We start from the raw sequence: 26,314 nt of genomic DNA on the forward strand, positions 1-26,314 counted from the left end.
AATGCGTATGTAAGACCTTTTATCTTCTTCCAAATTTTTGACTGTACATTGTAAATAACATTTACTCAGTCAATTTAATTCTTTCCACTATGTCAAATGGCTGGCCACCACAATAATTCCTTCAATATTTGCAAATAGTTTGGATGCTCTATTAATCGGCATTTAACCTGCGAGTCATACAGGTTTGCAGATTGGAACAATATGCAATGGATGCTTTTTTAAGATTGAGCAGAAAGCTAGACATATCAAGTTTGGTTTTGCTGTTAACAAGTAACAACTATTGCAGGGCAGTTCTGTTATCACCCTTGATGCTATTCATGTCCTTTTCTAATCCATTTTTATCTTCTTTTCTCACTCTTTCTCTGTCGAATATTGGTCCTTTGCTGACGGAGTTACCTCTTTCATTGCCCACTTACATCTATCATTATATATTACAATAATATTACATATAATACTATCCATGTATATTAAAATATTTAACAGCCAGCTGAACAGCGGACTGTGATTTTCCGATAGAAAAAGAACCAAGAGACGGCATTAGTCTTTGACATAGTTGAATTCACAAAGATCCAGGGTATGATCCAGGGTAACATTAGTCTTACAGATTGGCGAATTCACAGCACAAGCCCAAGGTTGAGCCTAAGAAAGAGAGCGTAGTCGCTAGATGAATCATCTAGTGCACCGCAATCAGCCACTACGTACTTTTCCTTTACCTAACGTGGCTTGGATAGCCTGGTTCAGGATTTTGATTAATTATTAGAGGACGCTGCAACAACAGTAGCTTTTCTTCTCTTTCTCAGGGCTGAAGTTCATTTCGCGTACAATCTCCGCGAACACATCGTTGACATTTGTGCGATTCTTTGCGGATGCTTCGACGAACGGGCATCCCCAGAGTTGTGCCAAATTGTTACCCTCTGCGGTTTCCACTTCGCGTTGATGATCCAAATCGAGCTTGTTTGCGACGAGTAACACCGGCACTCTTTCGGTACCTTTGACGCGAGTGATCAATTCCTTCATTGCTTTGATGTCCTGGAATGTCTGATGATTCGTCAGACTGTAAACCACGACAAAGCCTTGCCCGTTCTTTATGTAAAGATCGCGCATACTCGCAAACTGCTCGGTGCCAGCGGTGTCGAGAATTTCGAGTACACACGGTGAGTTGTCCACTTCGATCTCTTTCCGATAGAAGTCTTCGATCGTCGGATCGTACTTTTCCATAAAACATCCCGAAACAAATTGCACGGTGAGTGCACTCTTGCCTACCCCGCCCGAGCCGAGGACGACTACCTTGAACTCGCGCATCTCTTTGGCAGTTCGCCTCCGTCTCCTCTTCCTCCTCCTCCTCCTCCTCCTCGACGTGTCCAGGACCGAGAGGAAGGTTGTCTCTCTCGAGTTCCTAGCCGATTATCGTTGCACGTTTGTTCTTTCTCAAACGCGGTGGAGCTGATTGCCGCTACTAACTCCGTCTTCGTATTCTCAAAACGAACGCGTTCGAAGGAGAACAGCTCTTATTGCCGAACAAAGGCATCGATGATGTTACTGGACGATGGATCACGCACAACGTTTCACCACCGTGATCGAAACGTAGCCGTTCTTAAGGCTCGAAGAAGACATGACAGCACCGTATTCGCACTCTGTCACACACCGCAGTCCCCTGGCGACGTTCGCCTGGCCTGCCTCCTTCCTGTCTTTCCTCTACCCCTCACTTCTTCCCTAGGTCTGACGTGTGTGACGCCATCTTATCGCACTTGGATTTTCTTTGAACCTCCTGACCGAGCATCGAGTACTGCTTCTATCACCGCTTCGGCCTTACCACTAGTTTACGTGCCTACCCAATATATATCGTTCTACACTTATCTCGACGAATCCAAAATCGAGCTGTTAAGTCGCGTTTCCAAATTTTCCAACGTTTCTTCTTTCTCCGCGTTAAAAGCGGACTGCTATTGGTGGATACCGGTGGGGACGGAAAACTCGGACGAATAGCAGCGCTAGATGAGAAGACTGACATCCGTTCTTTCTTTCTATATAAAACCATGCCCGAGGAAAATAGTAAGAGAGAAATCACGGAAACTCCCTTTACCGGATGCAAGTGTCATTCTCTTATCTTCCAGACAGCACTATCCACGACCTCGACGCTCCCAAGCGTTCAGTGAGTTTTATTAATATTACCAAACATTCCTTAAAATCATGTTTGATACATCTGCGATTGAAACCTTTTTAATTATAAATTCTAGAACACACTTTCCGTTTCTTGCAACAATGTTTTATTAATAATCATGATTTGAGATACTCTCGAATTGTTGTTTTACTTTTATTTATTACTAAAAGTTTTGTGTATTGCAGTTTTTTGGTTACATTTATAAAAAGACATACTCTCACGCCAGAGATATAAAAAGCACACTGAAAAATATTTATCAAATGGTTTATTAGGTTCAAAATATGTTTCATTGGCAATGCTCGCAATTTTAGTCGCTATTTTCGAAAGAAAGAAATTATATTGAGTCATTGAATGTTGCACAAAACCTACACTACTCGTTTCGTGCATGCAGATCAACTGCAGAAAATTGCTCATCACATGTAAACACTGCATAAAATGCGTATCCTTAAAATTGATCAGGAAAGAAAAATCAAGAGAGACATGCTTAACAGGAAATTAGATTTTTAAATATACGTCGCGTATTTTCATTCAAGCATTTCTTTTTTCCTTTGCATTAAGGAAAAGGAGTAAAATACCGCAAGAGAGAGATAGCGGCAAGAAGCGCACATAAGTTTAATATTCCTTTTTCACCATCGAAGGGCGTAACCGTGCTTTTCTGAAAAACCGGAAGCGCATATTGCTGCCGTATCTTGCTGTTTACACAGCATGAAAGTGTACATAACTGAACGATGCATCACTTTACGTAGTATTTGGTGACGAATGGTAGTCATTAGTCAGTGAGGGTTAATTCTGATCAATTTATTAGACAATCATGCGCTTTCAATCATAACCTAATTTAGAACAAAGCAATAAGATTATTTTAAATAAGTAGTAGCGAACTCTTGTTTAAAGAAAAGTGTATTTTATGTAATGTGTTATTAGAAAGTTTTATGAACTACAGCATTTATTAAAAAAATATATAGATTGGAAAGCAAAATCAATCAATGGTTTTAATTACATAAACGGATAAATGAATTGGGTTTCCATTGCGACAATGTTGAATCAGCTGTCATTGAATGCACAGAACAATGTCTCTGGTTCTCGAAATGCACGTGCACTTATCGTTATGCTTATCGATGATTTTCTTTAGTATTGCTAATTGGGACATTGCCAAAACTTTGTTCCCACTTCAAATGTGTAATACGTAATTCGTATAATTTGCGACTCCTTGTCGTTCATTCACCGTGAAAAACGTAATCAGTGCGTGTTGCGGCGCAATGAAAAAAATCGCACGAACGAAAAGTTATCGAGGTTGTCTGCAACAAACGAGGAAACTGTCGATTAGGCTTCATGAAACTTCATTCAAGGCTATTAAAATATAGTGTATACGATGAGGTGGAAACTAGTTTAAGGTGTCATTTTTTCTTGTTCCACAATAAATTTTTCTATTTAAACATTTACAATGTACATTTTTAATTTCAATCAACCGATTTCCCTCTTATTCTATAATGATAATAAGTCTATAACATTTTTACCTAATTAATCTTTATCCAAAAGTTAACAAGATTAACGAAATGTAATATTAGAAATTTAAGACGAATTCAAATTAATTGAATACATCGGAAGCTAAGATTATTAGCGACGCAATGTATATAACCTAAATAGATTACACAAAATCAAAAACATAGAAATATTTGTAGGAATAAATAAACATATAATAATAATAAACAATGATAAGAAAATGCATTTAATCATCATATGAATCAATTAATAGGGAAAATATAGGAAAGGTCTTCTATAACTTTGTTTATTGTAGTTTAATTCTCGATTTTTAATTGTAAATGTAATATAGTAGTTTAAGTTAGCATTAATAAGTAGCTAGCAACTTCAGTGTAAGTTATCGATCACAGACATATCGAGAGACAAAGGATTATTATCATTTAAAAAACATAAAGTTATCAGCTATACTTCGTATTCTCACGTAAAGTTACAACGACCTTTATGAGCGGACAATGACCTCTGATAATTTCAATAACATAAACAGTGTTACGATTAGAGTTTCGTCATCGTACGATCTTTTTCGTAACTAATTTCGAACGCGACCACTCTGCAGATAAGGAGGTTTGTCATGGAAAGAGAATTACCGATCGAGGAACTTATTCAAACATAACCTAAATATCAAAACAAGTAAACAAAGCGAAGAGAAACTCAATTTTTAGGTAGCGTCACAGTAAAATTCAATTTTCACACAATGCAATAATTATTTCGAATGTTTCGATTTGAAGCATTTTACACAAGTGTTTCTTTATAAAGTGTTGAAACTTTAAATTTTCAAAATCTGACGGATTTAAACATCGAAACTGATATAATAATAAAATAATGAAAGGCTTAAATTAATTTGATACTGCAGTTGCATGAAATCTAGGCATTGCTCCTACAAACTAAAACGGTACGAGGTAAAGAGAAATCGTCCACTCGAATCACTTATGACGTGACAGTATGCCTTACGCGGACACATTGTTATTATTGGTCGTGTGAGCAAATCCACCACATGATAAGGAATACGAACGAAACAAAACACGAACGCATTTGACGATGAGATGCGTTCACGAACTCTATCATTGCATCTCTGTCGTTCCTCATTATACAGTAAACTTCTACACTTGCCCAACTTAGTCAATAATGACAATGTGTCTGTAAAATGTATAGCTGTCACGTGAAAAGTAATGCGAGTATATTGTTCTCCTTTTCCCCATGTCGGTTTAGCTTGTAGGATCACTGCCTAGGACTAGTGCGGTTACGATAATCATGTTTCGCACTGATTGAGTGAGAAATTGATTAATAACTGACTGAGCAAATTTATGTTGAACTTAGATGAGAGAAATATGACTTCTTCGTACTCTGGAACACAACTATCGCCGTATTCACCCTCTTCGCCAATGCAGTTGATTGCAACTCCACCGGCACCCGGTGCATTTTTGGTGCCACAACCTGATATGCCGATGATACCGCAAGGTAAAATATTTATACATTTATTATTTTTACTTACCCGTAACTGTTATATCAATTTCGACCTTTTCTGTAGAAAGGTTGAAAATTTGACATATTATTTCACAAATAAAAATTCGAAATACATCCATCAACGATCTTTAATGAAGTAATACTACGTGCAGTCTCATTCTGTAAATATTTATTTAAAAAGATTAATTGAACGATCAATTTACGATTGTGCATTATATCAATGTCATTTTATATCCACGTAAAAAAAAAAAAAATCGAAAAATATGTGAACTAAACTTAATACGTACATAATTCAAGTGAACCGGACAACTTAATTCCAGTTCACGTTTACGACTTTCGCAAAAATTTAATACATACATATGCAACACTTTCACTGCACGATGATTTACCACGCGAATGATCACTTAACTGACTGCTGTATATTATAAGCATTTTAATTTAATTTTCGTCGAATACATGGGTAAATTAAAAGTTGAGTTAAAATGTTTCGCTTATCGCTTATCACCTTCCAGAATTTATATGTCGTATCAGATTCCCTCGAGATTACTTTTTAAATACCGCGTTCTTGATAACTGGAAACTTGTTTGTACCTAACATATATTCAACAAGTACGGATCAATTGTTTGAACAATCTTATAATGTGACGAAATTTAATGCTTGAATTTAGCACCTTTTCCTACATAAGTTGGTAGAAAATGTTTTTGCTAAATGGTTACTCTCGCTACGTTGTTAGATCATGACGAATCCGTGCACAAACCGACCATTAAACCCCAAACCTTTTAACATTCTGTTAACTCGCTAAACGTTTTCGAAAATTCCCAAATCCTTAGGTAGTTACCTCGAGGCTGAATTTATCAGTTAGTAATATTATCTGGGTTCGTAGTACACGAGAGACGAACGGCTCGTAAACGGGCCACGATACGGTCGCTGTTTGCCAAGTAACGATCAGTAAGTAGATAATAGTCGTCTTCGTTGATGGAAGCGTCACGTATGCCGGATAAGTGCCATCCAGTTTCGTGTTCCCATAGCTCGGTTCACCCTCTTATCAGCAGTAAATATACTTGTGCTGCTCCGTGCAACAGGAACCGATCGAGATCGAAGCCAAACAAACTTGTTTCGAGCGTTTTGTGTCGTGAATCGGGAATTTCGCCGAGATTTACGTGTGTCGCTGTTTTAGACCATTGGTTATCCGTGATCTGTTTGTGTTGTTTGAAACGTGTCGTCCAAACGGATTCGTTCGTGCGCTATTCTCGGTGACGTTTTTCTTTCATTTATGTTTTTCATTTTTCTTTTATTTTTTTTTTTCTTTTCTTTTGAAAATCTAAACTTTTTGTCCGTGAAATTGCAGAATAAATTAATCCAAGATTTTCATTGTTCCAAGAGCGCGTTAATGTTTAAGGTAGCCAATTCTTTCACTATTAATACGTCTCGAATCTCAGCATCCGATATTTGCTTTTATTATGGATGGACACAAGATTCGAAGTTAGGGTCAGAGTTGTTAGACGATTACTGCACTCCCTGTGTCTCGATAAATGGCTCCTCTGATATGAACATTCCGTTCACAATGAGGCATCTTTTTATCAATTTTTTTTATCTCATTTCTTCCCCGGCACGGTTCAAACGTTATACATAAATAGTCGTGTAAAAATAAAATTGTCATGGACAAGCGCGGTTGGTTTCTGTATCCTGGAACAATTGCATCGAATAATTTTTTTCTAGATTTCGATGAAAATCGATTGGACACGAAAATTGTGAATCGTTTCGCGGCAAGATAAACAAAATGTCTCGTTTAAAAGAATGAATGAACATTTTTTTTCGATGTAACGTTTTCGTAACAGCAATGAGAACAAAAACGACAGTTACTCGTGCAAAGTTACACGTTGAGGTGATTCATACTTAATTAACGGTGTACGAAGATTAAATAATATTCTGACCAATTTGCGAAACAGCGCGCGTCTAGCCGGACGTGCGTCGGCGGATCGACAATTTGCTACCGACGAAGGGTTATAATAGTGTTGCATAAAATTTTGTTTCTATGAATGCAACGTTTGCAGTGTAATTTCAAGCGTTTGATATTTATAGTTAGCACAATAAAATAAGTATACTGGTCCATTCTTAGCTGTACGTTAATGCATCAAAGCAGGCCTGCTAAACTTATTTCATAACGGTTAAAAATATTTTAAAGGGCTTTTTTCGGCCATACCAACATTAAGTGTAAAATAAGAAAAATAAGTAATAAAAAGGCGTAGCTACACGAAGGAAACAATCTTTTTTTTTTGAAAATACTTGAAACCGCAAGTACCAAAATATAAAGATTTGGTATTGAATTTGGACGAACGTTATTATCAAATTTGAAGAAAGAGATTAATTAGTTTACTTTGAACTTTCAAGTGTTTTGGTATTCATCATTATTAAATAAGCTGTTCTAAATGATATAAAATGTTTAATACTTTATTTTATCGATAGAAGACATGCAATTGTGTAACATTTATTTTTGAAAATTGTATTAGATTACTGGCATGCATAAAATACATACAATTTACAGTTAGTTAAAAGAAGGATTTTATGTATTAAAGAATTAAGTTTATTATTTTGTTTATCTTCCAAAATAAAACAATCGTTCCGATCACCTATTTTTCGATCGAGAACACCATTTGTTTTGTACGGCTTAGTAATTATTTACTTTTATTTGTATTAAAACTTATACAAAGTTTTGAAGATGACAAAGACGAAATTTTATTTAGAAAATATGTATACAGAATATAGATAAAAAGGAAATAAGAGAAAGCAAACGCTGGAGATTCAGATTATTCTAATACTCCCTACTGAACGGTTGGAAAATTTTCATCCTAAGGGGAATATTCATTGTTTCTTTATCTAAGAAGATAACGTGGTAAAGCAGGGCAGTCCAAAGAAGTAAATGTGTCCTCGGAAAAGTACACACGTTTTATCATTTTGTCGAGTTGGAGAAACTTGAGAAAACAACTGATCGTTAGAGTGCATCAAGTGCTACCAATAGTATACTGCAACGCGACTTCAGTGACATTAATACGTTGAATAAGATCACAGGACATACATATGTATTATGTATTAGAAACGCTGAAGTTGCTGCGCAAAAATTCAAACTTGTCGGACTATATCGGGATTTATATGAAACTAATAAAAACAAACGAAATAAATAACTTAGCTGTGGTCATTACGCAAATTTTCTAACAAGTTCTTTGAAAAAAAAATTTTTACCCCGAGAAGTGGTGTTCGTTCCTGTCGCGTTGATAGTTATGAGAGTTTACGAGTGAATTTATTCGCGAATTGCGTGACACGCATGAGTGATGGAGTCTGAATATTTTGAGACTTCCTGGAAGGCAAAGGTGCAACAAATTCGAAGACGGCTTCGTTCTTTGTTCAGGGATACTCTAAAGAGATATCAATCAAAGACGAAGGGTTACACCAGATTTCTCACGGATGAGGAGAAGAGGTAATTCTCATCGATACACTCGTTTTTTGATTGAATTTGAAAATAAATTTGACTGTTTTTTAAATCGAGCATTTCGCAAACAATCCCGTAGATAAGTATAGAAATATTAATATTGGTATTCTTTTTTATATTCTACCAGTTCGATAAAAAGAATGATCGTGTCATTACATTTTTAAATATTGTGTACGATTTTAAATCGAAGAAAATTGAACAGAAGAAAGTTTCTTTATTTAATAATAAATTTACATACTAAATGTTCAATCTTTCCGGAAAACGTAAACTACATTTATTTTGCTACATTTATTTGGACTAATATTATGATATTTTTGTTTTTATTTTAGGTGGTTGGTTGCCACCGAATACAACTTGTCCACCCGGCTTGGAGTCCCTTATTCTCCTTGATTACTTATTTGTGCGGCAAAGCGTTGAATCGATCGATGGTTAGTTGCATTTAATTTAGTATAGAATTTAATACAATTAGATACGTTTAAATATCTAGTGCCAGTTTTCTTTCGACACGAACGAAATTTAATTACACGCGTAAAGTAAACCTTTACGTGTTATAATACGCCGTTAAAATGAAGTATTTACTACGTATCTAATGAAACTACAAACAGGAATCATTTTTTCGGATATTAGAGTTGGGAAGAAAGAATTTCTCGACAGCTGGCAGAGCTCAGCGGGTACAGCATTTGCTTAGCAACCGGAAGGATCGGTTTTTTCCTTGCTACAGAAATAGTGTGCGACTATAGTATATTCCACGAGATAGACGATAAGTGGATCCAAACAAAACCACGTGACCGCAACAGGCCCGTATTGGCAGGAGGCTGTCCCCTGAATACATACAAATTCAATAGAATTTCATAGGATCTATGCATGTGGCATCCCTAGTTAGAGCGTCGTGTCGGCACGTGACTAACTCTGTTTACATCCAACTTTATCGTCTTATGAGACATACTATAACTTGACAAAGTAGAACTTCTTGATAGTATTATCGTTGTGCTATAATAAGAATTAACAGATCTGTTAAATGGTGTTGCAGCATTTATCGTTGTAAATAACCGCGGAGAACACATATTTTACATCGAGGAACAATTAGGAATATGTGGACGTTTATGCCTAAGTTCTCACGGTAGCTGTGAGTTTCAAGTGATCGACATTAATAGAAGAGAAGTCATGCGCATGATTCGTCCCCAAAGATGCGATAGTTGCTGCTGTCCTTGCTACTTGCAGGTATTTCCCTTTTTCGTGTCAAAGAAAGGACGAGACGCAGCTGCTGCGACCGTGATGAAAACAATCGAGCGTGTAACGGAAATATCAGTGTGCCCAATCAATTATCGGTTCAGGTTAAAATTTTATCGACTAGAATTTTGCCATCTTCAACGAAGTCTAATGATTGAATTTCAAATCAAAGGAGTCAGTTAAATAACATTTTCCATCCTTCGGGCGTTGTTTTTATTTCTATCTTTTTACGTAAAAGTACTTTCTTTCTAACAAGGGCTGGGTCACGGAAGAACGAAGTTGCGAACCACTGCAGGTCGTACTCGTTCGTTCAACCGTCGAATGATATTCCTTTTCATTTACCTATCATTTGTTTGCATTAGAACCAATCTTCGTCTTCGTTGTTAGCGGAATAACCTTGCACTATTTTTTGTTGTATCGTTTCCTTTCACGTGTCTCTGCATATCGGTAGCGTTTTAGTTTCTCCTAACAGTTGCGGTACGTTAACGTGGTACAATCATAATTCATTTCGACAGCAGTACCGCGTAGGTACTCAATCGGTTCATGAAGGACACGTCCGTTCGCGTTACCGTAATTGCCTCTTTATTTATGACGGTCAATAGATACCGTTCGCAAAACGTTCGGTTGGGTTTCTTCAACATGCGACGCACACACAACGCGCGAACTTTCTTCACACGTGCGCACCATCTGCGACGATTACCATTGACGAAAAGTTATTCAGCCCATCGGGAAGGCTGGTCACGTTCGGTGCTCTTTGAACAGCACCGTTCACTGACGTTTTCAGGCACGTTGCTTTCAACCACGTTGAAAATTCCGACTATTTTGAACTCATTCCAGGCTGGTCACAAACAAAATCCTTTGATAAATACCGCTCTGATCATTGACGTTCTCAAGAGCACTATAGGCGATTATGTTCCTTTTGCAAACATTATTCTATGTTGAGAGCAAGTAAATGTAATTAATACTTCGCTTTGGTGAACTCTAATAAAATAAAATAAATGTGTTAATTAAATTCGATCCGCAGCATCGAGCGGTCAATTTCGATTAGTACGCATTAATGTTGCGCAACACGTAACCGTCAGCAGCAATTGGGAATCGCGCTGAGTAGTAAAAATTTTTGTTCACATTTTTTATACGTGCAAATTTTTAGAATTTCGTAGTTAGTTGCTCAACGACCTCAACTGGTTAATTTACGATGCTTCGAGATACGATGGAAGTTGTTGATATTATTTCCGTATGCGCGCGATCGTCGATAATGTAGTAATTGCACTAGAATGTATCTTAGGAGCTATATAATTATTTCAAATATTACTTTAAGACTTATCATCGAATTGGTGTATTTTTAGGAGCTAGAGGTGTATTCCGGTAATATATTGCTTGGTTCAGTGTTGCAAAACTGGAGTCTTTTGCAGCCTTCGTTTTCGATTCGCAACGCCCCCGGAGAAACTGTTTTAATTATAAAAGGACCGCGGTTTTGGTGTTGTGAAGGCAAAATATTCAAGGTAGAACTTTGTTAATCGTAATAACACTGGTTATACATTCTACTTAATTAGTAAATCACTTTCCACCTTGTTTTATTTTCTATCTCTGTAGGTAAAGTCTACGGACGGTCAATACAGAGTTGGAGTCATTAAGAATGAATGGGCTGGATTCATTAGAGAAGTTTTTACAAGTGCTGATGATTTTGGTATCAGTTTTCCCATTGATCTGGACGTTAAGATTAAGGCTGTGTTGCTTGGTGCCTGTCTCCTGATTGTAAGACATTTGTTGCATGTATCTTTCCAATATATTACCAATAAATTTTTTGGTGTATTTATAATTGTGTATGTTTCAGGATTACATGTACTTCAATAAATAATCTATAGTTTTATATGGACGAAAACTTTTCGCGTTAATGTATGACATGTGTGCAAAAAAAACTTTAAATAATAGGTATAAATATGTTATCAGATGTTTTCACTTCCTTGCTGTTTTTGCAGATCAGATTTATTTTTGGAAGTTTAAAAGGGTATTCTAGTGCGATATACCGTATTTGCTAACATTTTTTAGTACTTTTTTATACAAAAAATATAAAATATTTTGCAGTAAAGTTTGAAGTTATATTAATATATGTTTTGGTTGTAAATAGTTTCATCATTGAAAAAAAGTTAAAATTAACGATACTGTGTATCCTTGTCCATAGTCGCTTTAGTAAGAATATTGCCTCACGGTGTCAGTGATTTTGGATCTCTTGCTTATTGAAATTGGAAATACAAAACATATTTCTGGTTAGTATAAGCGTAGTTATAGCAGAAAACAAAACAAAAGAAAAATGGCTATTATTAAAAAAGTGGCGATTCTTTAAGTTTTAATTATCGATTTTTTACATTTTTTTTTAAATGTATGGGACTGAAAAATGCAAATGAGAAACAATTATGTTTCATATAATGAAACTTTTACTTACGATTAATCTACTAAGCCCAGACCATGAAGAGGATTTTCTTTTTTTTTCAAAAACCTCCTGTAGAATATTTTTTTTCTATTGTCCTTTCCAGCTGTAGTTTGAGTGTCTTTGAATTTTCTCTTTTTCTATCTTTCAGGATGGGCATGAGTCATTATGCTTCCCTTTTGTTTCATCTCTCTACAAGATTAAATATAATTTTCACACTTTAAATTAAAATTTACATTTTTACTAACATGATAAAGCGTTTGGTATAATTCGTTGTACCCTGAATAATATGTTGATTTGCTAACAGTTGATGTTCCTTTATGGAATGAGAAAAATCCATAAATTCAACCTAAATGCAAACCTTTAGAAACAAGAGTTGAGCAGAGTCTAGGAGGAACATATTTGCCAGTAACAGTGCCATTGATAGTTCTGTGTTTTAAACAACTATAATTTTATTATTTTTAGGAATTTGGACATAAGTTCTTACACACACATTTTTGAAAGCATATTTTTCAAAAAAATTAAATAAAAAGAAATTGATTTCCTCAACGGTCTTCACACTAAAATCCCCTATTAAAAGAGTAGAATGTTTTTGTATTTGTAAAATTAAGATGCGATTAATATGTAAAAGTTTTCAATGGAGGATGACCAAAGTCACTTCTGTACATTATCAAATCCTGTAAACGTTATGTTAAAATTTAGCATAATATTTTTACAGCTGTATGTACAATAACTAACTCCTAAAGCGTACAAAGTTTACAATGAACTTAATACGCGGACATTATTAATTGTAATTCCTTATTTCTGCATTTGACACTGTTGAAGTAACGTTCAATAATTTATAATAACCCGTGTTCAGAATCTCGCATATAAATACGTTTTTTTACAGTCTTCAGAAGACTGACATATCTTAACTGTCACAAGTATGAAGCGTGATATTTATAAATCTTCGACTCATTCTGTGATGTATAGTTAATGTAATTGTATGTGGAGGAAAAGATAAACCAACTCTCGTGGAAGCAATGTATAAATTTATACTTACGATAATGTTGTGCCATGATCAAAGTAGTGGGCGATGTATGTTCGATTGTAGTATATTAATTATTTTAAGTGCATATTGAATATTGATCTGGTACTCATTAATTGTTTACAATTACATACATTTTGTATTTAAATATTGAAAATACTACTTTTCTAATATTTTTGTGAATTTTATAAAGGGCATTAATAATTAGAAAATCTTTACTCAGTCCATAATATCATGGTGAAAAAAATATATTTTTGATGATTATTACACACTAAATATATGTGTTTTACATACACGGTAAAATTTGTTTCATTAATGGAATGATATATATTTAATAAATAAAAATTTCATTTTTGGTTTAATAATTTGCTTGAAAAAAGAAATTAGGCAGTGAAATAGTGTAGCCATCTAGCGGTAAATGAAATGAACTAATTTTAAACCGTTTTTTAACGCCGCCAACGGGAAAATGGCCAAGTTTGTAGAGAAATGATTTCCATTTTTCATACTAGGTGACGCCACTAAGTTCTATTCACTGATGTTGCATATTTCAAATTCATTTTTTCTTTATAATCATGTATATACATATAGTTTTCCTTTATATAAACCATACTCCACATTAAATTAATATGCGTTAATCATACATAATATAAAAAGAAAAAGTGCAATAATCTACAGAATTGGTAAACAGAAGTTTTCCTACAAACCTGGCCATTTTTTTGTGGGCGGTGTTAAATTAAGGTTTAAAATTAGTTCAAGTTGCTCTCCACTAGATGGCATCTTCATCTTTTTCTGTAAACAGATCAATTCAAGGATGAAATTAGAATTGATTAAATATATATGTCATTGCATTTTAAAAATGAAATCCGGTACGTGTAATCTAGTTATCAAAAAGTACTTGGCATTGTTTAAGAGCTTAAAAATATTTAAGTATAATTAACTTGAGTAAGTAGAATATATTAAATAAAGTGCAAAGGGGTTAATTAAAGAAAAAGGAGCGCAATGTGTATGTCCTTTTATTCGTTTTAAACTCATATCTTCGTACATCTGACAACGAAGCTGTTACCGCTTCAGCTGCGCACCCTGCGTGCCACATCCGTCACAGATGTTGGTAGTTTTGGTAAAAAACGAGAATGAGAAAACAACATGCGAGTAACATCTTTTCATACATACTAGAAAACGACCATCGGATGCTGGAGATTCATACTATTTCTTTTAACATATCAAGAACCGGATTCATATGCTGAATTTAAACTCCAAACGAGTTGGCATCTTGCAGTTTAAAGGTCTTTCTTCTTCGTTGCAGCTGTTGAATCAGGATAAAAAATCTCATCCTTATTCAATTAACGAAATTCATATAACGTCCAACATAATGTGAAACTTTCTTCTTGATAACATAGGTAGCTCCATTTTTACAGGATGACATTGATAAATTATTTTCATTAATTCAATTATTTCCGAAAATGCATAAGGTTTTAAAGACTTCAAAGCGACCGTAGTTCCAGACGTTTAGTCGCACAATTAAGGTCAAATAATATAATCTTTGAAATATCTCTCGTTTTTTCATTGATACAAATCTTTTCCCTACATTCATATTAAATACTGGATCAGTTATCCCAAGAGCAGAAAAAGTCTAAACATGTAAAAAATACCGAATCGTCGAACTCCCATGAAACCGTACAAAAATCCAAAATCGTCTTTGACGTGTCGAGTAGTCGACTAACGCAAACCTTACACAACGATAGTATTTTTTTTTTACTTCGAGTAGATAATCACACAATGTCGAAGGTTTGGTATCGGTGCATATAAGTTGCCTGATAATTGGCATACAGCGACGACACAGAAAGCAGAAGGAAATAGAAAAAAACAATAAGAATAGAGAAATGAAAGAATACTGCGTGTATTTTTCTACATGCTGGATTACATATCCTTAGAAAAAACAGGGTGAAACAAAATTAAAATACTGTTAAACATATAATGCGCATTGTATTAATACATAATACAAGCTGTTCGCGTCTTTCTCTTCTTTTTGCGGCTGGTATTTTTTTTTGTTTCAATCATACGGATCGATAGAAAGGAACTTGAGTCAACGTAAGAGACAATAATAATAACGATGATGATAATAATAATAATAATAATAATAATAATAGTAATAATAATAATAATATTAATATTAATAATAGTAGTAATAGTAATTATAACGCGTGTAAAGGGGAGGAGACCGTGGAGACGTACGAGACAATTAGAAGTAATCGTTCGTGACAAGAATTCCAGGATTTTGAAATTCAAAATATCTACTCTTTGATCTGTCGGGATCACGCGAGAGATTTCTGGACTTCTTTTCAACGTGAACGGACCTTCTGTTGTCTGTTTGGAACTCTAAGGACCCGTTTGTAGCTACATAGGTCTTAGCACATCGAGAACCAATAAATGGTGTCTAAAATTATGGGACAAACAGTTGCCTTCCATTTTTTAATTCCACGATGATTGTGGATCGAAAATGCCCTCTTTTAGAAATCGTTTTCTTTCTCTTTCTTTATTATTTAGAACACAATTTTTCCCTTTCTGATAATTTCGCGTTAACGAAAAACGTGACTGTTTTTTCATATAACACAATTGTATGTTGTTCTTCCTCGTCGTGATCGTAAAACAAGTTCAGCGACTGGTTCAAGCATTCTTCGAAGACGTATTCCTGTTTCAGTTTGCGGCGAATCGGTGCGCCCGCTGATAATCTTCATATTCTTTTTGTTCGTTTGTCTAAGTAGAGGGTCCTCGATGCGTCAAGAACGTCTAATGGGCGCATTAGGGGGGAAAATGGTCGCGGTGTCGATTATTGCTGTCGCGCTTTAAAGTTCCTTTTCGATCTTGATCAGCTCGGCGATTCCGTCGTGCATCTCCTTCACGGCCTGGTACTCGGTAAGACCCAGACGTCGTTTGTTGGAAATGTCATAGATGCCGCCCTCGGCCTCGGTGTGCTCTCCACGAGTGCCACGGACTTGGAGATTGAATTTGGACGCGACCTCTTCGAGCTTCGCCCTGTTTGCGGCGAGCTTGGGCAACTTGATGTGCACAGAAGCGCGTACCGTGGTACCCAGATTCGTCGGGCAGAAGGTCAGGAAACCAAGACGGTCGTTGTGAGAGAACGGAATTCGCTTTTCAATCTCGTTCACGGCAGTCACCAAACGACGATACACCTGCAAAGTGAGCCATAAACATTTATTTGTGTCCTTGAGCATTTTACATTAATCAAAGTAATACTTTGTTCATTGTGTTTTTAGCCTTCAACTGGTAGGATGAACTGTTACATAATTGGTAGGTGAAGAAAATAACTTTGACTTAGAATTGCACTGCATGGAACTATTGCAAGATCACCTACTCACCTTAGCAAAGAGTCTAACATTTTTTTCTACTGTCTAATTTAATCACAGAGCTTTATACTATTAAATGTAGAATAATATTTAACTTGTTCTCCAAAATCGAGCAGGTATATGATCTTTCAACTACTTTGAGCAATGTAATTAAAAAATGAGTATATTAAATCAATATATTACAGGTAAAGATTAATTCACCTGTCCAAGATCACCGCCCATCTGCATGGAGATGATACGGAGATGATCCTCCTCGTTGCACCATACCAAGAATGTCTTGTCATCGTTGTGGAAAATACCACGGCCAGTGGGCCAGAAGCGACAGGCATTGGCGGCCTGTAAGAAGCGGTCACCCTCCTTGAAGAGGAAGTGGTCATCGATCAGCTTTTGCTGGACATCTTTGCTCATGCCAGTCAAAGGATAGAAGGTTCCTTTCAGTTCACCCTCCAAACCAGAGAGAGTGCTGGAGACCTTTTCTTCCATTTCCTTGTACTGAGCTTCGGTCAAGCAGGGGTTGAATGGATAGCCTTCCAAAGAACGTCCACATCTCACACGCGTGGAAACCACAAATTCAGCCTAGACAAATGAAAATATGGGTAAATATTTTTGACGTACATCTGTTGTACAAACATATGATCACGCAGAACAGTTTCTTGCACTCGTTCTAACTTTGCTTTTTATATTCACATAGATCAGCAATTGGAACTGGGGGAGAAGGACTGTGAAGCAATCATTCAGAATTTAATTACTGGCAAATAAGAGGGGTTTCTGAATGGCGTTTCAACTCGGTAATCTTTATGGTCAATTTATCTCTCTTCGCGGTGTTTACTTCAAGGGAAACAAATAAGCGACTATGATAAAAGTTTAGTTCGGTAATTATGTATAATAAATCCCCCTTTTATCTGATAATATTGATTTCATTGATACGAAAGCGCTTAAAGGTTTTACAACTCGATATTAAAAATCAAGTCTTAAAATAAACTATAGCCAGTGTTAACAAGATTAGATTTTTTCTAATTATATTAGGTATATCAATGTTTAGTCACCATTGTAGCATATATGTATATATTGTGTGAATTATTGTATGAATCATGCTTTCAATACTAACAGCAGGGTCAAGATTTCCAAGAGTGTCGACGTCGCCAAAATCTTTAGGTGGATGCTTGTCAGTCTTCTTGAAGCCACCATGGTAATCCTCGATGATAGGGTCAAAGAGATCGGCAAAAACTGTATAAGATTCAGCATCAGGGGCGTAAATACCAACGCCAGAGTCCAGGTTTTCCACACCAGATTGGATCACATCGAGGAGAGTCGATCCAAAGGAAGTCTTCTTCGTCTTCAGCTGATCGAAGACCTCCTTCGTCAGATACTTCTTTAGCAGCGATTTGCTGTCAGAGGCGGACACTTTGCTGAAGCCAACCTCGAGCTTGTCCAGAACTGCCTGATCAACCATGTTGCTACTACTTTTCTTGCTGGAAAAAAAAGTTGCATTGTAAATAGATTGTTCGACAAAAAGGTACACAGAACATCAAGAATAACGTTTTACAGTGTGACGATTTGAAAATTTTTAAACTTTCGAGACTGATGTTTTCTCATTTCTTTTTAATTTTTCATTAATATTTTTGGTCAATGTAATGCCATGATCGAAGTTAGAAATAAGATTTTTATAATTTTTGTTTCTTACGCGGGACAAGCAAGTAACACAACCCCCAAAATGAGAATTAGACAATACTGTCGGTACATAGTAAAGTGTACAACACTTCATTTAGGCAAGATGTTGAAAATTAGTCAAAGTGTCGATAAATGAGGTACTCATTGTGACGAACTCGTTGAAATTTTTATCGCGACATCTTATCTCGAATGTTACGCGCTTGTTTGTCTGTATTATTTGCAATAGATTATTAACGATAATGGTGACGATCGCGCGTTATCGCAACGGGATACTGTTTTCGAGAATTTCATTATAATTATTAAATCGATATAATATCGCTAGGCTGCTTAAAGTGTTCAATGTCGAGCAAAATACAAAGTTCTGGTGGTTTATATACTTTTACAATTGTTGAACATAACACGTGCGTGTATATCCATTGCGGAGTGAATTTGAAATTTCGAAGGTTATACGAAACTATTCTACTTTTTACAGTTTAACCAATCAAGAAGACAAGTTAACTCGTCCGTTTGACAATGTCTTGATTTTGAGTAAGATGAATCAACTCGTCGTTAAAATATATCTCTACTTTCAATAGAACGAGTGTACTCGTCTTTATTCGTTCAAGTGATACACCTACACCTAGTATATAATTTAATATATAATTATATTATATAAATTATTCATATAATTTATTTCTGCTTTTGTCCTGTTAACGCGTGAATAATTTTCGATAGGTTTTATAGATTTTTGAGAGTCGTTGATATTATTTCGTGTTATTTTAACGTTGAATTTATTGGAAAGTTTCAATTTTTTTTCAGGTAATTCGGATTAAAGAATATCTTCAGGTAACACTTGCACGACGCTTCTACGATTCACGATGCTCCAACGACCTTGTATTTTACATTTACAGCGTCTATTCGTTGAGAACAGGCGGCTTGGTACCAGCGCGAGCTCATAACGTGGAAAGAACTCGAAGGACACAGAATTGATCATTCAAAAGACGAAGGAAAAGTATAAATGCTTTCTCGCAGTGTTCCTCGCTCGTTTTTCACTTTCTCAGACTCGATACACCATTGCAGGACAGGAGTGACTTGTAAATGATGGGGAGAGCGCGGAGCTTTTAACGTGTAGCTCGAACTCGGCTCTCAATGAATAAATACCGTATCATCGTACTCTTGTGTTATTCTATATATATTATCACTCGACAAATTAGGTAGCAATTTATTGCGTTACTCACTGTTGGAGCAGCTTGAGAGGTTCTCGAATGATACTACGGATGTGGTATCGAGTCAAAGGTCGTGTTAGGGCTTCCATCGAGGTGCAGAGAACATTTAAGAGCCTGTATGAGCCGAACATCGAGAACGATCGAACCTCGACCACCAGTAGGCTCTTACAGGATCTCTGATCACGGTTCCTCGTGCGTGCTTCACGAAAGGAGTCATTTCGTTATTTCGCGTTTTGGGGTCACGCGACGATGCCTGGCGAGATAACAATAAAAAAAAAAGAAAAAAAAACCGTCTAGAGGGAATACGGAACTTCGACCAAGAAAACACAACGGCGAGAAACAGCGATTTAGGAGGTTTGCTCGTTATCTATTATATAGTGAAGACGTATGAGAAACATCGTAAATAAGTCTTACGAACAGTTCAAATAGTTTTCATTTTCAGACAAGGAAAATAACAAGAACTAACTCTCGACACTCTGATCCTTGGTACGTGACATGTGCCTCTCTAACTGTCGCATAGTTATCCCCTTGCCAATCGGTGCCAGGATATTCCTCACAGGGTGCGAGACACAACGCTCAAAAACTAGCTTGGGAAACACCTCGACTAAAAATCATCTCGATATTCTCTAGAGTGGCTTTCCAAGCATCGAATCATTCGAACAACCAACACTAATTCGAGCAATCAATCCCCCAACTGTTTTGAGCGGTGTACATCGTGCGATCGGTGATGCAGGCATGTGTCTTGTCGTTCGGTGCGTTTATTGAGAGGCAGTATTTACACAGAGTGCTTCGCTCGAACTCGACTAAAAAATGGCGACTCCTTTTTACGAGAGTCGAAGCAAAAGTAACGCTCAAAGGAACGTCTGTACCGATCACGGCGTTCGTTCGAAACCCAGACCACGGATAACCGGAGTCGTCGAGTTCTGGAACATCCAACGTCTATGAATTTTTTAAACAAACGTTAGACCGTGTTCTTTCCCTGGCTGACTTGTTCATTCAAGGTATAAAATTGAATTTTAATCCATTCGCGTTGTACGAAAGATATTTTTTTCTTCTCTCAAATCCGACGTAGATATATTTCAAAAAGTCTTGGAAACGTACACCGGTAGTTTTTAACGTATGAAAATAAAAGTAAAGTTTGTATATGCTTCGCACCTCTGTCCTAATTTTAAGAATGCAACTTAACCGTGTTATCCAATGCGCGTATATATACGCTCTGGTGATTATAACTAGAACACAATTGCGCTGACAAAATACAAACGGGTTAAAATTACGATTTTTCGTTTGAAAAAGGAAGGAATTAATTATCTATATTCGACACGATTCACGAAAAGGTGATACTTGAGCGCTCCCCCCCCCCCCCCCGTGCGGGAATCCGCTATCGTATTCGTTAAGCACGTTCGACGAACGCCCATCGGCGTTCACCGCACGGCACCGTTCTTGGTTAGCACCGGGTGGATTAAATGATTATTATTATCGTCGTCGTGGGTGATCGAGCTCGAGCGAAATTGCAATTTGTGGACCACAGTTTGCCGGCTGCTTTGAACAGTGTATGCCAATACGTACTCAACGGTCGTCTCATCCGTCGACTCGCATAAGCCCATCGACGTACATACGCCCATTGTCGACGATTGTGCGCCGATTATGTCTCGATTATCGCCCCGGGTTATGGTGTCTATTTATAAGCGACACCAACTGTTACAAGCGGTCCTCTCTCGTTTATTCTCTATCCGCACATCGCGCGACGAGAACCCCGGCCGACACTAATCGCAAGGATGTCACTCGACGTCGAGCAGCAGGATACGAATCTTATCGTATACGAGCCTCATGCCGGATTTGTTGGTCGCTGTGCGATTATGGTCAATCGTCGAATCGATGTCCATCGATTTCACCGGACTTGAACGTTCCAGGCGACCATGAGGGAATTTACGATCAGGATGACCGCTTTTCGGACACAACCGGGGGCTCAAAGTGCAGATATCGGCGAGAACGCACGAATCCTAGAATATTAGCCGCCATTGATCAGCCATTTTTTTTTTTTAACTCAACGAAATTCAAACGTTGACGCGTTCTCTCGTTAACGTGAATTTCTGGTAAAATCGTATCCTTCTATTGGCATGTGTTTTGGAAACGATCTTACTACGAAATAAGGTTAGGTTAGGTTCTCAAGTGTAACCGCTCGTATCTCAACCAGATTTTGCACGGTGATAGTGCTCGAAATACCGAAGCGAATGATATACGGTTTTAGGCGTAGACGGTTAACAGTATAGTAGATATCTATGATAGATATTTTGGGCGTGTCCCTGATAATATATCATGCAATCTAAGCTTAAACTTTCAACGACGAATATCTCCTAGACTATTGACCGTCTATGGATAGAATTATATATCACTAGCTTTGGTATTTCGAGCACTGTGTGAGAAAGCTCAGTAAAAATTGAACGTTCCACTTAGGTGTGGAACTTTTCCTTGTTGTGCGACAAAAATTGATATATTTTCAACGGATAGTTGCATCCAGTGTACTTTTTGCAATTTTTAACAATTTGCAAGCGTGGAAAGTTAATCAATAATTGAACAAGGTGACGCGAATTATAAATGAGCTAGAAACGTAGAGTTTTTACCGGTATTAAACGATTCAGTGTTTATGCATACGTGATTCTTTTTGCTTTGTAATTATCGACGGAGTGTTTTTTACCGAAAGTGCGTCAACGGTAACAGCAAGGGTAAAAGTGAGTACAGTTTGATACACCGTGTGAAATGCAAATAAACTTTTTCAGGTGACCTGTTTCCCGTCCGCGACCCTACCGTAAGGGCGAAGGGTTAACCCTTTTGTGTAAAGTAACAGGGGTAGGTCCCTGGCTACTATAAATGTTGGGTACACACTCGTTGAAGCTTCCATACATTCAACTGGAGAGACCAGAAATACTATACCCAATATGCACTGGATTAATAGAATGAAGTTACAGGAAGCACTTTTGATCTAATTGTTTGTAATCAGTTTGATGACGGATGATGACGAGCATCGAATTTTTCCATGTCATAAATGACACGTGTAATGTTTTTACTAAAAAGTTTCTATTTTATAACAGTATGAGAATCCAAGAGAATCCTAAATCTATTTCCAGGTGTGAATTTATTATTCATTTTGCTGATAGTTAAAATTAAATAGTGAGAATTTAATGCCATCGTTAATTACACGGTAGACTGTAAGAAATTCAGGTTTCTAGGTTTATTGAAATATTAATTTTGTAAACTAAAACGATCGTACAAAACGGATAAATTACGTTCTATTTATAATGCAATTATCGATTACTAATAAATTTCAGATTCTAAATAGCTTCTTCAATGTCACTACATTTCAGTCACAAACATCAATATTAGCAGAAGCATTATCCATTTGTTATCAGTACACTTTGTACACTTTACAGAGCTCCTTCAGATTTTAATTCATTCAAGGACTAACGAGCAATTCTACTTTAATTAATACGACAATTCACAGATAAACAATAAGCACCAAATTCTGACTGAATCAGCTAGCACGGTTACAACTCAACAATAGATCCAAAGTCTAAATGTTCAAGATAAGAAATGTAGATTAAACGGTTTAATGAAAAAAATTTTAAACAAGCTTCTAATAATAATTATATACTTGACACTAACCGATCTAACGATATAGTTACGCTTCGACAATAGAAGGCGATAAATTAAAAATGTATCCACTTATCACCATGAATAAATACCTTGCATGAAATTCTGAATAACTCGTCTAAAATAGTTTTTGAGTTTAATAACGAACTCTGGCGATTTTAAGTAGCAGGTTAAAAGTTCTGGAGCAACCGCGTCTACTTTAAATTTAAAACAACAGTAAAGTTGTATTCGAAGTTATATTATACATCAGACGTAAGTACTTGTACACAATCGATAATAGGACGAAGTTACAGGAAACACTCAAGATCCAATTAACAGTTCATTTATACGCGCCGATTTCTGAACTCTGAACAACTAGTCCAATCTAACCGCACTTGAATCGCGAATTCTAAATACCTCGAACTCTCCACGTCCTACTCTAAACAGTCTTACAGATTTCCAATGAGGTATAGTTCCGCGACAATTATGCATTCCACAAATGTCTCATCCGATGAACTTCCACGTCACTAGACGTTGTATCCCCACCTAAATTTCTAATTAGCTCCAGCACTGTACGAACAATTTTATAAAATGTCGGCGTAGCCTCCAGAATTAATTTACGACATGAAAATAATTAAAAAGTTGATAGAGAATTAACACGGAATATTTCGAGAGTGTGCAAAAAATCGTGCACCAAGTACGAGACGTTTATCGATATAATTTTCAATAGTACGAAACTACTTTCGATGCACTCGTAACAGTAAGATTCTTTCCATTTCGTTTATATTTCTCAATAGTTTAAAAAACCTCTTCTTATTAATTTCGTTCGTTGAACCTCCCACGTTACGTCTACACTTTATAAAATACCCTATAGACTTGTGATCGTTAACAAAAAAAAAAGAAAAAAAATTGTTTCGTAAATTAGGTACCTCGACGCGCGACCAAACCGCGTTCACAGACATATTTTTTCCGGCGGATACGTACTGGTCGCTCGAGGTGGTATCCTTCGAAGTACATCCGCCCATGACGACGACGACGGCGACGATGACGACGCCCCGGGTGAGAGAGATAGGAAGAGAGGGATCTAGAGAGCGCGAACCACCGGTGTGTTCACCTTCCGATAAACGACTTCACCTATTCCCGTCTCTCGCGGCTCTCTCTCCTCGCCCAACCCCCGACACAAGGTCCCGCGACACCGGAAGTCCCACGGGGATGGTTCTCGACCTAGGACTCGTGTACGCGGAGTCGACGCTTCGCGACGCAAGATGGACGGAAAACGAAAGCGTGTTCCCCTCGCGTAACACGCACGGATTCGTGTCTATTCCGTAGCACTTCCGGTCGTCTTTGGAGCGCACGATCAGGGGGGTAGTCACCCCTGGCAGAACGAGCGAAAGTCGTCTGGCAAAATAATCTCACTTTCGTCCCCTTTCGCGGGATCCTCGTCGGGAATTCCAGAGATCGTCGATCGGTGGAATTTCGCCTGTCTGACAATGTTCAAAAAGGCCGATCGTCGGTCTCGTTTCCTTTTTCCAATGGTTAATACGCTGGTGGAAACAATTCGAGGATCGAATACTTCGAATAGCTTCGAAAACGCAAGATTCGCAAGTCCGCGTATTAACACTTCCTTCGATTCCGGATACCGATCTATTTTGCAATATTATCGACATTTTGAACGTTTTTCCAGACGTTGATATTTAAATCCTCCAACTGTTTTCGAGCAGCGTAGTTTCGGTTGCACCGGCTGACTAACGTAGTACCGAAATGCCCGTAAGGTGCTCGCTCGTTTCCCGGAGCACGGTTCATCGGGGAAATTGATTATTCGCGTCGACAGGATCGGATCGTGGCGCGATCGTCGATCCGTGTCCGTCAAATCGAGTAGAACAGGATAAGGAAACAGAGAGAGAAAAAAAAGAACCTAAAGAAGAGGTGAAACCGTCGCACGAACCTACAATCGCGATCAATGCGCCCGTATGATATTATTACAGTCTTTCCTGTTCGCGGGTGAAAATGAAAACGAACTGCGTGTGTCCCGGGTAACTCCGATGGCCTGTCAATCAATATCGAACATCGTGTGACGACCTATCCGGTAGAAAACATACCAATTACCGTTCGAAAAATTGAACCGCGTAAAAGAGGGAAAAAACAAAACACACACACAAAAAAAAAAGAAATTCCTAAAGGATCAACCGGTGCAACGCGAAAGGATTATTCTCTCCTTCGTATACTTACCGTTTCTGGAAACGTAAACAGAATTCCGACAATCGGGGATCACGTAGAAAAAACTCTCGAAATAACACTGTAAAAAAATCTCAGTCGCTTGGAATGTGTCCGCGTCTTCGTTGCTCCCGAAGGACAGTTTTTTTCTGCGCTAGCGAGAAGTATTTTCTCCTCCCTCTTCCTCACTACTTATCTCGCATGTCCTTCGAATCCCAATGCCGGTGCGTGTTCCTCCTGGTCTCTCTCCTTTTGTGCGTGTGTGTTACACGTATGTGTGTGCGTACGAATGCTCGGGGTCCCGTAACGCGTGAGAGCGCGTCTTAACGTAACCAATTATTGTGCCGCGAAATCGAACTTTCCTTTGGTGCGTTACCGTCACAGTAAAAACGTTCCAGGCGCCGTACGTGAGATGCGAACACTACAGTCTCTACGCTATCACTAAGCAGGAGGCATTTCTGCGTGCCGTGATCTCTCTCTTGCTCCGTCTCGCTCCCTCTCCGTTCGTCTCTCTCATCGCCCCTACCTTCCACCCAAACGATTCTCCGTCTCGTTCACTTTCATCTCTTCGGATCGTTGTTCGCCTCTCTCTTCGCTCCTGTCACTCTCTCTATATTTCTTTTTCCGTCGTTCTGAAACGATTTTTCTCCTTTTCGCGGGTCCCTCTCGCTCTTTTGCCCCGCAGGATTCACGGTACCACTCTTATTTTCCGTCTAAATCCATCTCGCTTTTTTCTCCGTTTCACGGGTGTCTATCCCTTTTGTTCCCGTACCCGGCCTGTCGTCCCGCTTCGTGTCGTTCGTCCCTCTCTCTCTATCCAGCCGCGCGCGACACAACGCCGTCCTTGTTCCACCCGCGACGTATCGCTCTCCTTCTTTCGCTACTCGCTTCAGGGTGGGGCA

The 26,314-nt window shown here is 37.6% G+C and overlaps 3 protein-coding genes across 3 annotated transcripts; 1 reads left to right on the forward strand and 2 right to left on the reverse strand.

Annotated features, from left to right (window-relative positions):
- Positions 1–747: 747 nt before the first annotated feature.
- Rap2l (Ras-associated protein 2-like) lies at positions 748–1,827 on the reverse strand. Its single transcript, XM_076318345.1, has one exon. It carries the CDS (start codon positions 1,300–1,302, stop codon positions 757–759), a length of 546 nt encoding a protein of 181 aa, XP_076174460.1. The 5' UTR covers positions 1,303–1,827; the 3' UTR covers positions 748–756.
- LOC143150224 (phospholipid scramblase family member 5) lies at positions 1,762–11,821 on the forward strand. The gene is made up of 7 exons (XM_076318341.1): positions 1,762–2,149; positions 5,012–5,152; positions 8,975–9,073; positions 9,676–9,866; positions 11,222–11,377; positions 11,469–11,630; positions 11,710–11,821. The coding sequence occupies exons 1-7, from the start codon at positions 1,993–1,995 to the stop codon at positions 11,731–11,733; spliced, it is 930 nt and encodes a 309-aa protein (XP_076174456.1). The 5' UTR covers positions 1,762–1,992; the 3' UTR covers positions 11,734–11,821.
- Positions 11,822–14,327: 2,506 nt separating this feature from the next.
- Positions 14,328–25,848, reverse strand: Argk1 (Arginine kinase 1). The gene is made up of 5 exons (XM_076318340.1): positions 25,428–25,848; positions 24,183–24,682; positions 17,804–18,167; positions 16,897–17,271; positions 14,328–16,521 (listed from the first exon to the last, which is right to left on the reverse strand). The coding sequence occupies exons 2-5, from the start codon at positions 24,221–24,223 to the stop codon at positions 16,174–16,176; spliced, it is 1,128 nt and encodes a 375-aa protein (XP_076174455.1). The 5' UTR covers positions 24,224–24,682; positions 25,428–25,848; the 3' UTR covers positions 14,328–16,173.
- Positions 25,849–26,314: the final 466 nt, after the last annotated feature.

Source organism: Ptiloglossa arizonensis, chromosome 8 (assembly GCF_051014685.1).
Source record: "Ptiloglossa arizonensis isolate GNS036 chromosome 8, iyPtiAriz1_principal, whole genome shotgun sequence".
NCBI classification, from domain to species: domain Eukaryota; kingdom Metazoa; phylum Arthropoda; class Insecta; order Hymenoptera; family Colletidae; genus Ptiloglossa; species Ptiloglossa arizonensis.

Bases quoted from the DNA above. Each gene is read 5' to 3' on its own strand.
- Rap2l (XM_076318345.1), bottom strand. From the start codon at position 1,302: ATGCGCGAGTTCAAGGTAGTCGTCCTCGGCTCGGGCGGGGTAGGCAAG.
- LOC143150224 (XM_076318341.1), top strand. From the start codon at position 1,993: ATGAGAAGACTGACATCCGTTCTTTCTTTCTATATAAAACCATGCCCG. The intron at 5,153-8,974 runs GTAAAATATTTA...TTTTTATTTTAG, and splicing joins TATGCCGATGATACCGCAAG to GTGGTTGGTTGCCACCGAAT. The intron at 9,074-9,675 runs GTTAGTTGCATT...ATGGTGTTGCAG, and splicing joins AAGCGTTGAATCGATCGATG to CATTTATCGTTGTAAATAAC.
- Argk1 (XM_076318340.1), bottom strand. From the start codon at position 24,223: ATGGGCGGATGTACTTCGAAGGATACCACCTCGAGCGACCA. The intron at 17,272-17,803 runs GTTAGTATTGAA...TCATTTGTCTAG, and splicing joins TTGGAAATCTTGACCCTGCT to GCTGAATTTGTGGTTTCCAC. The intron at 16,522-16,896 runs GTGAATTAATCT...CTCACTTTGCAG, and splicing joins TGGGCGGTGATCTTGGACAG to GTGTATCGTCGTTTGGTGAC.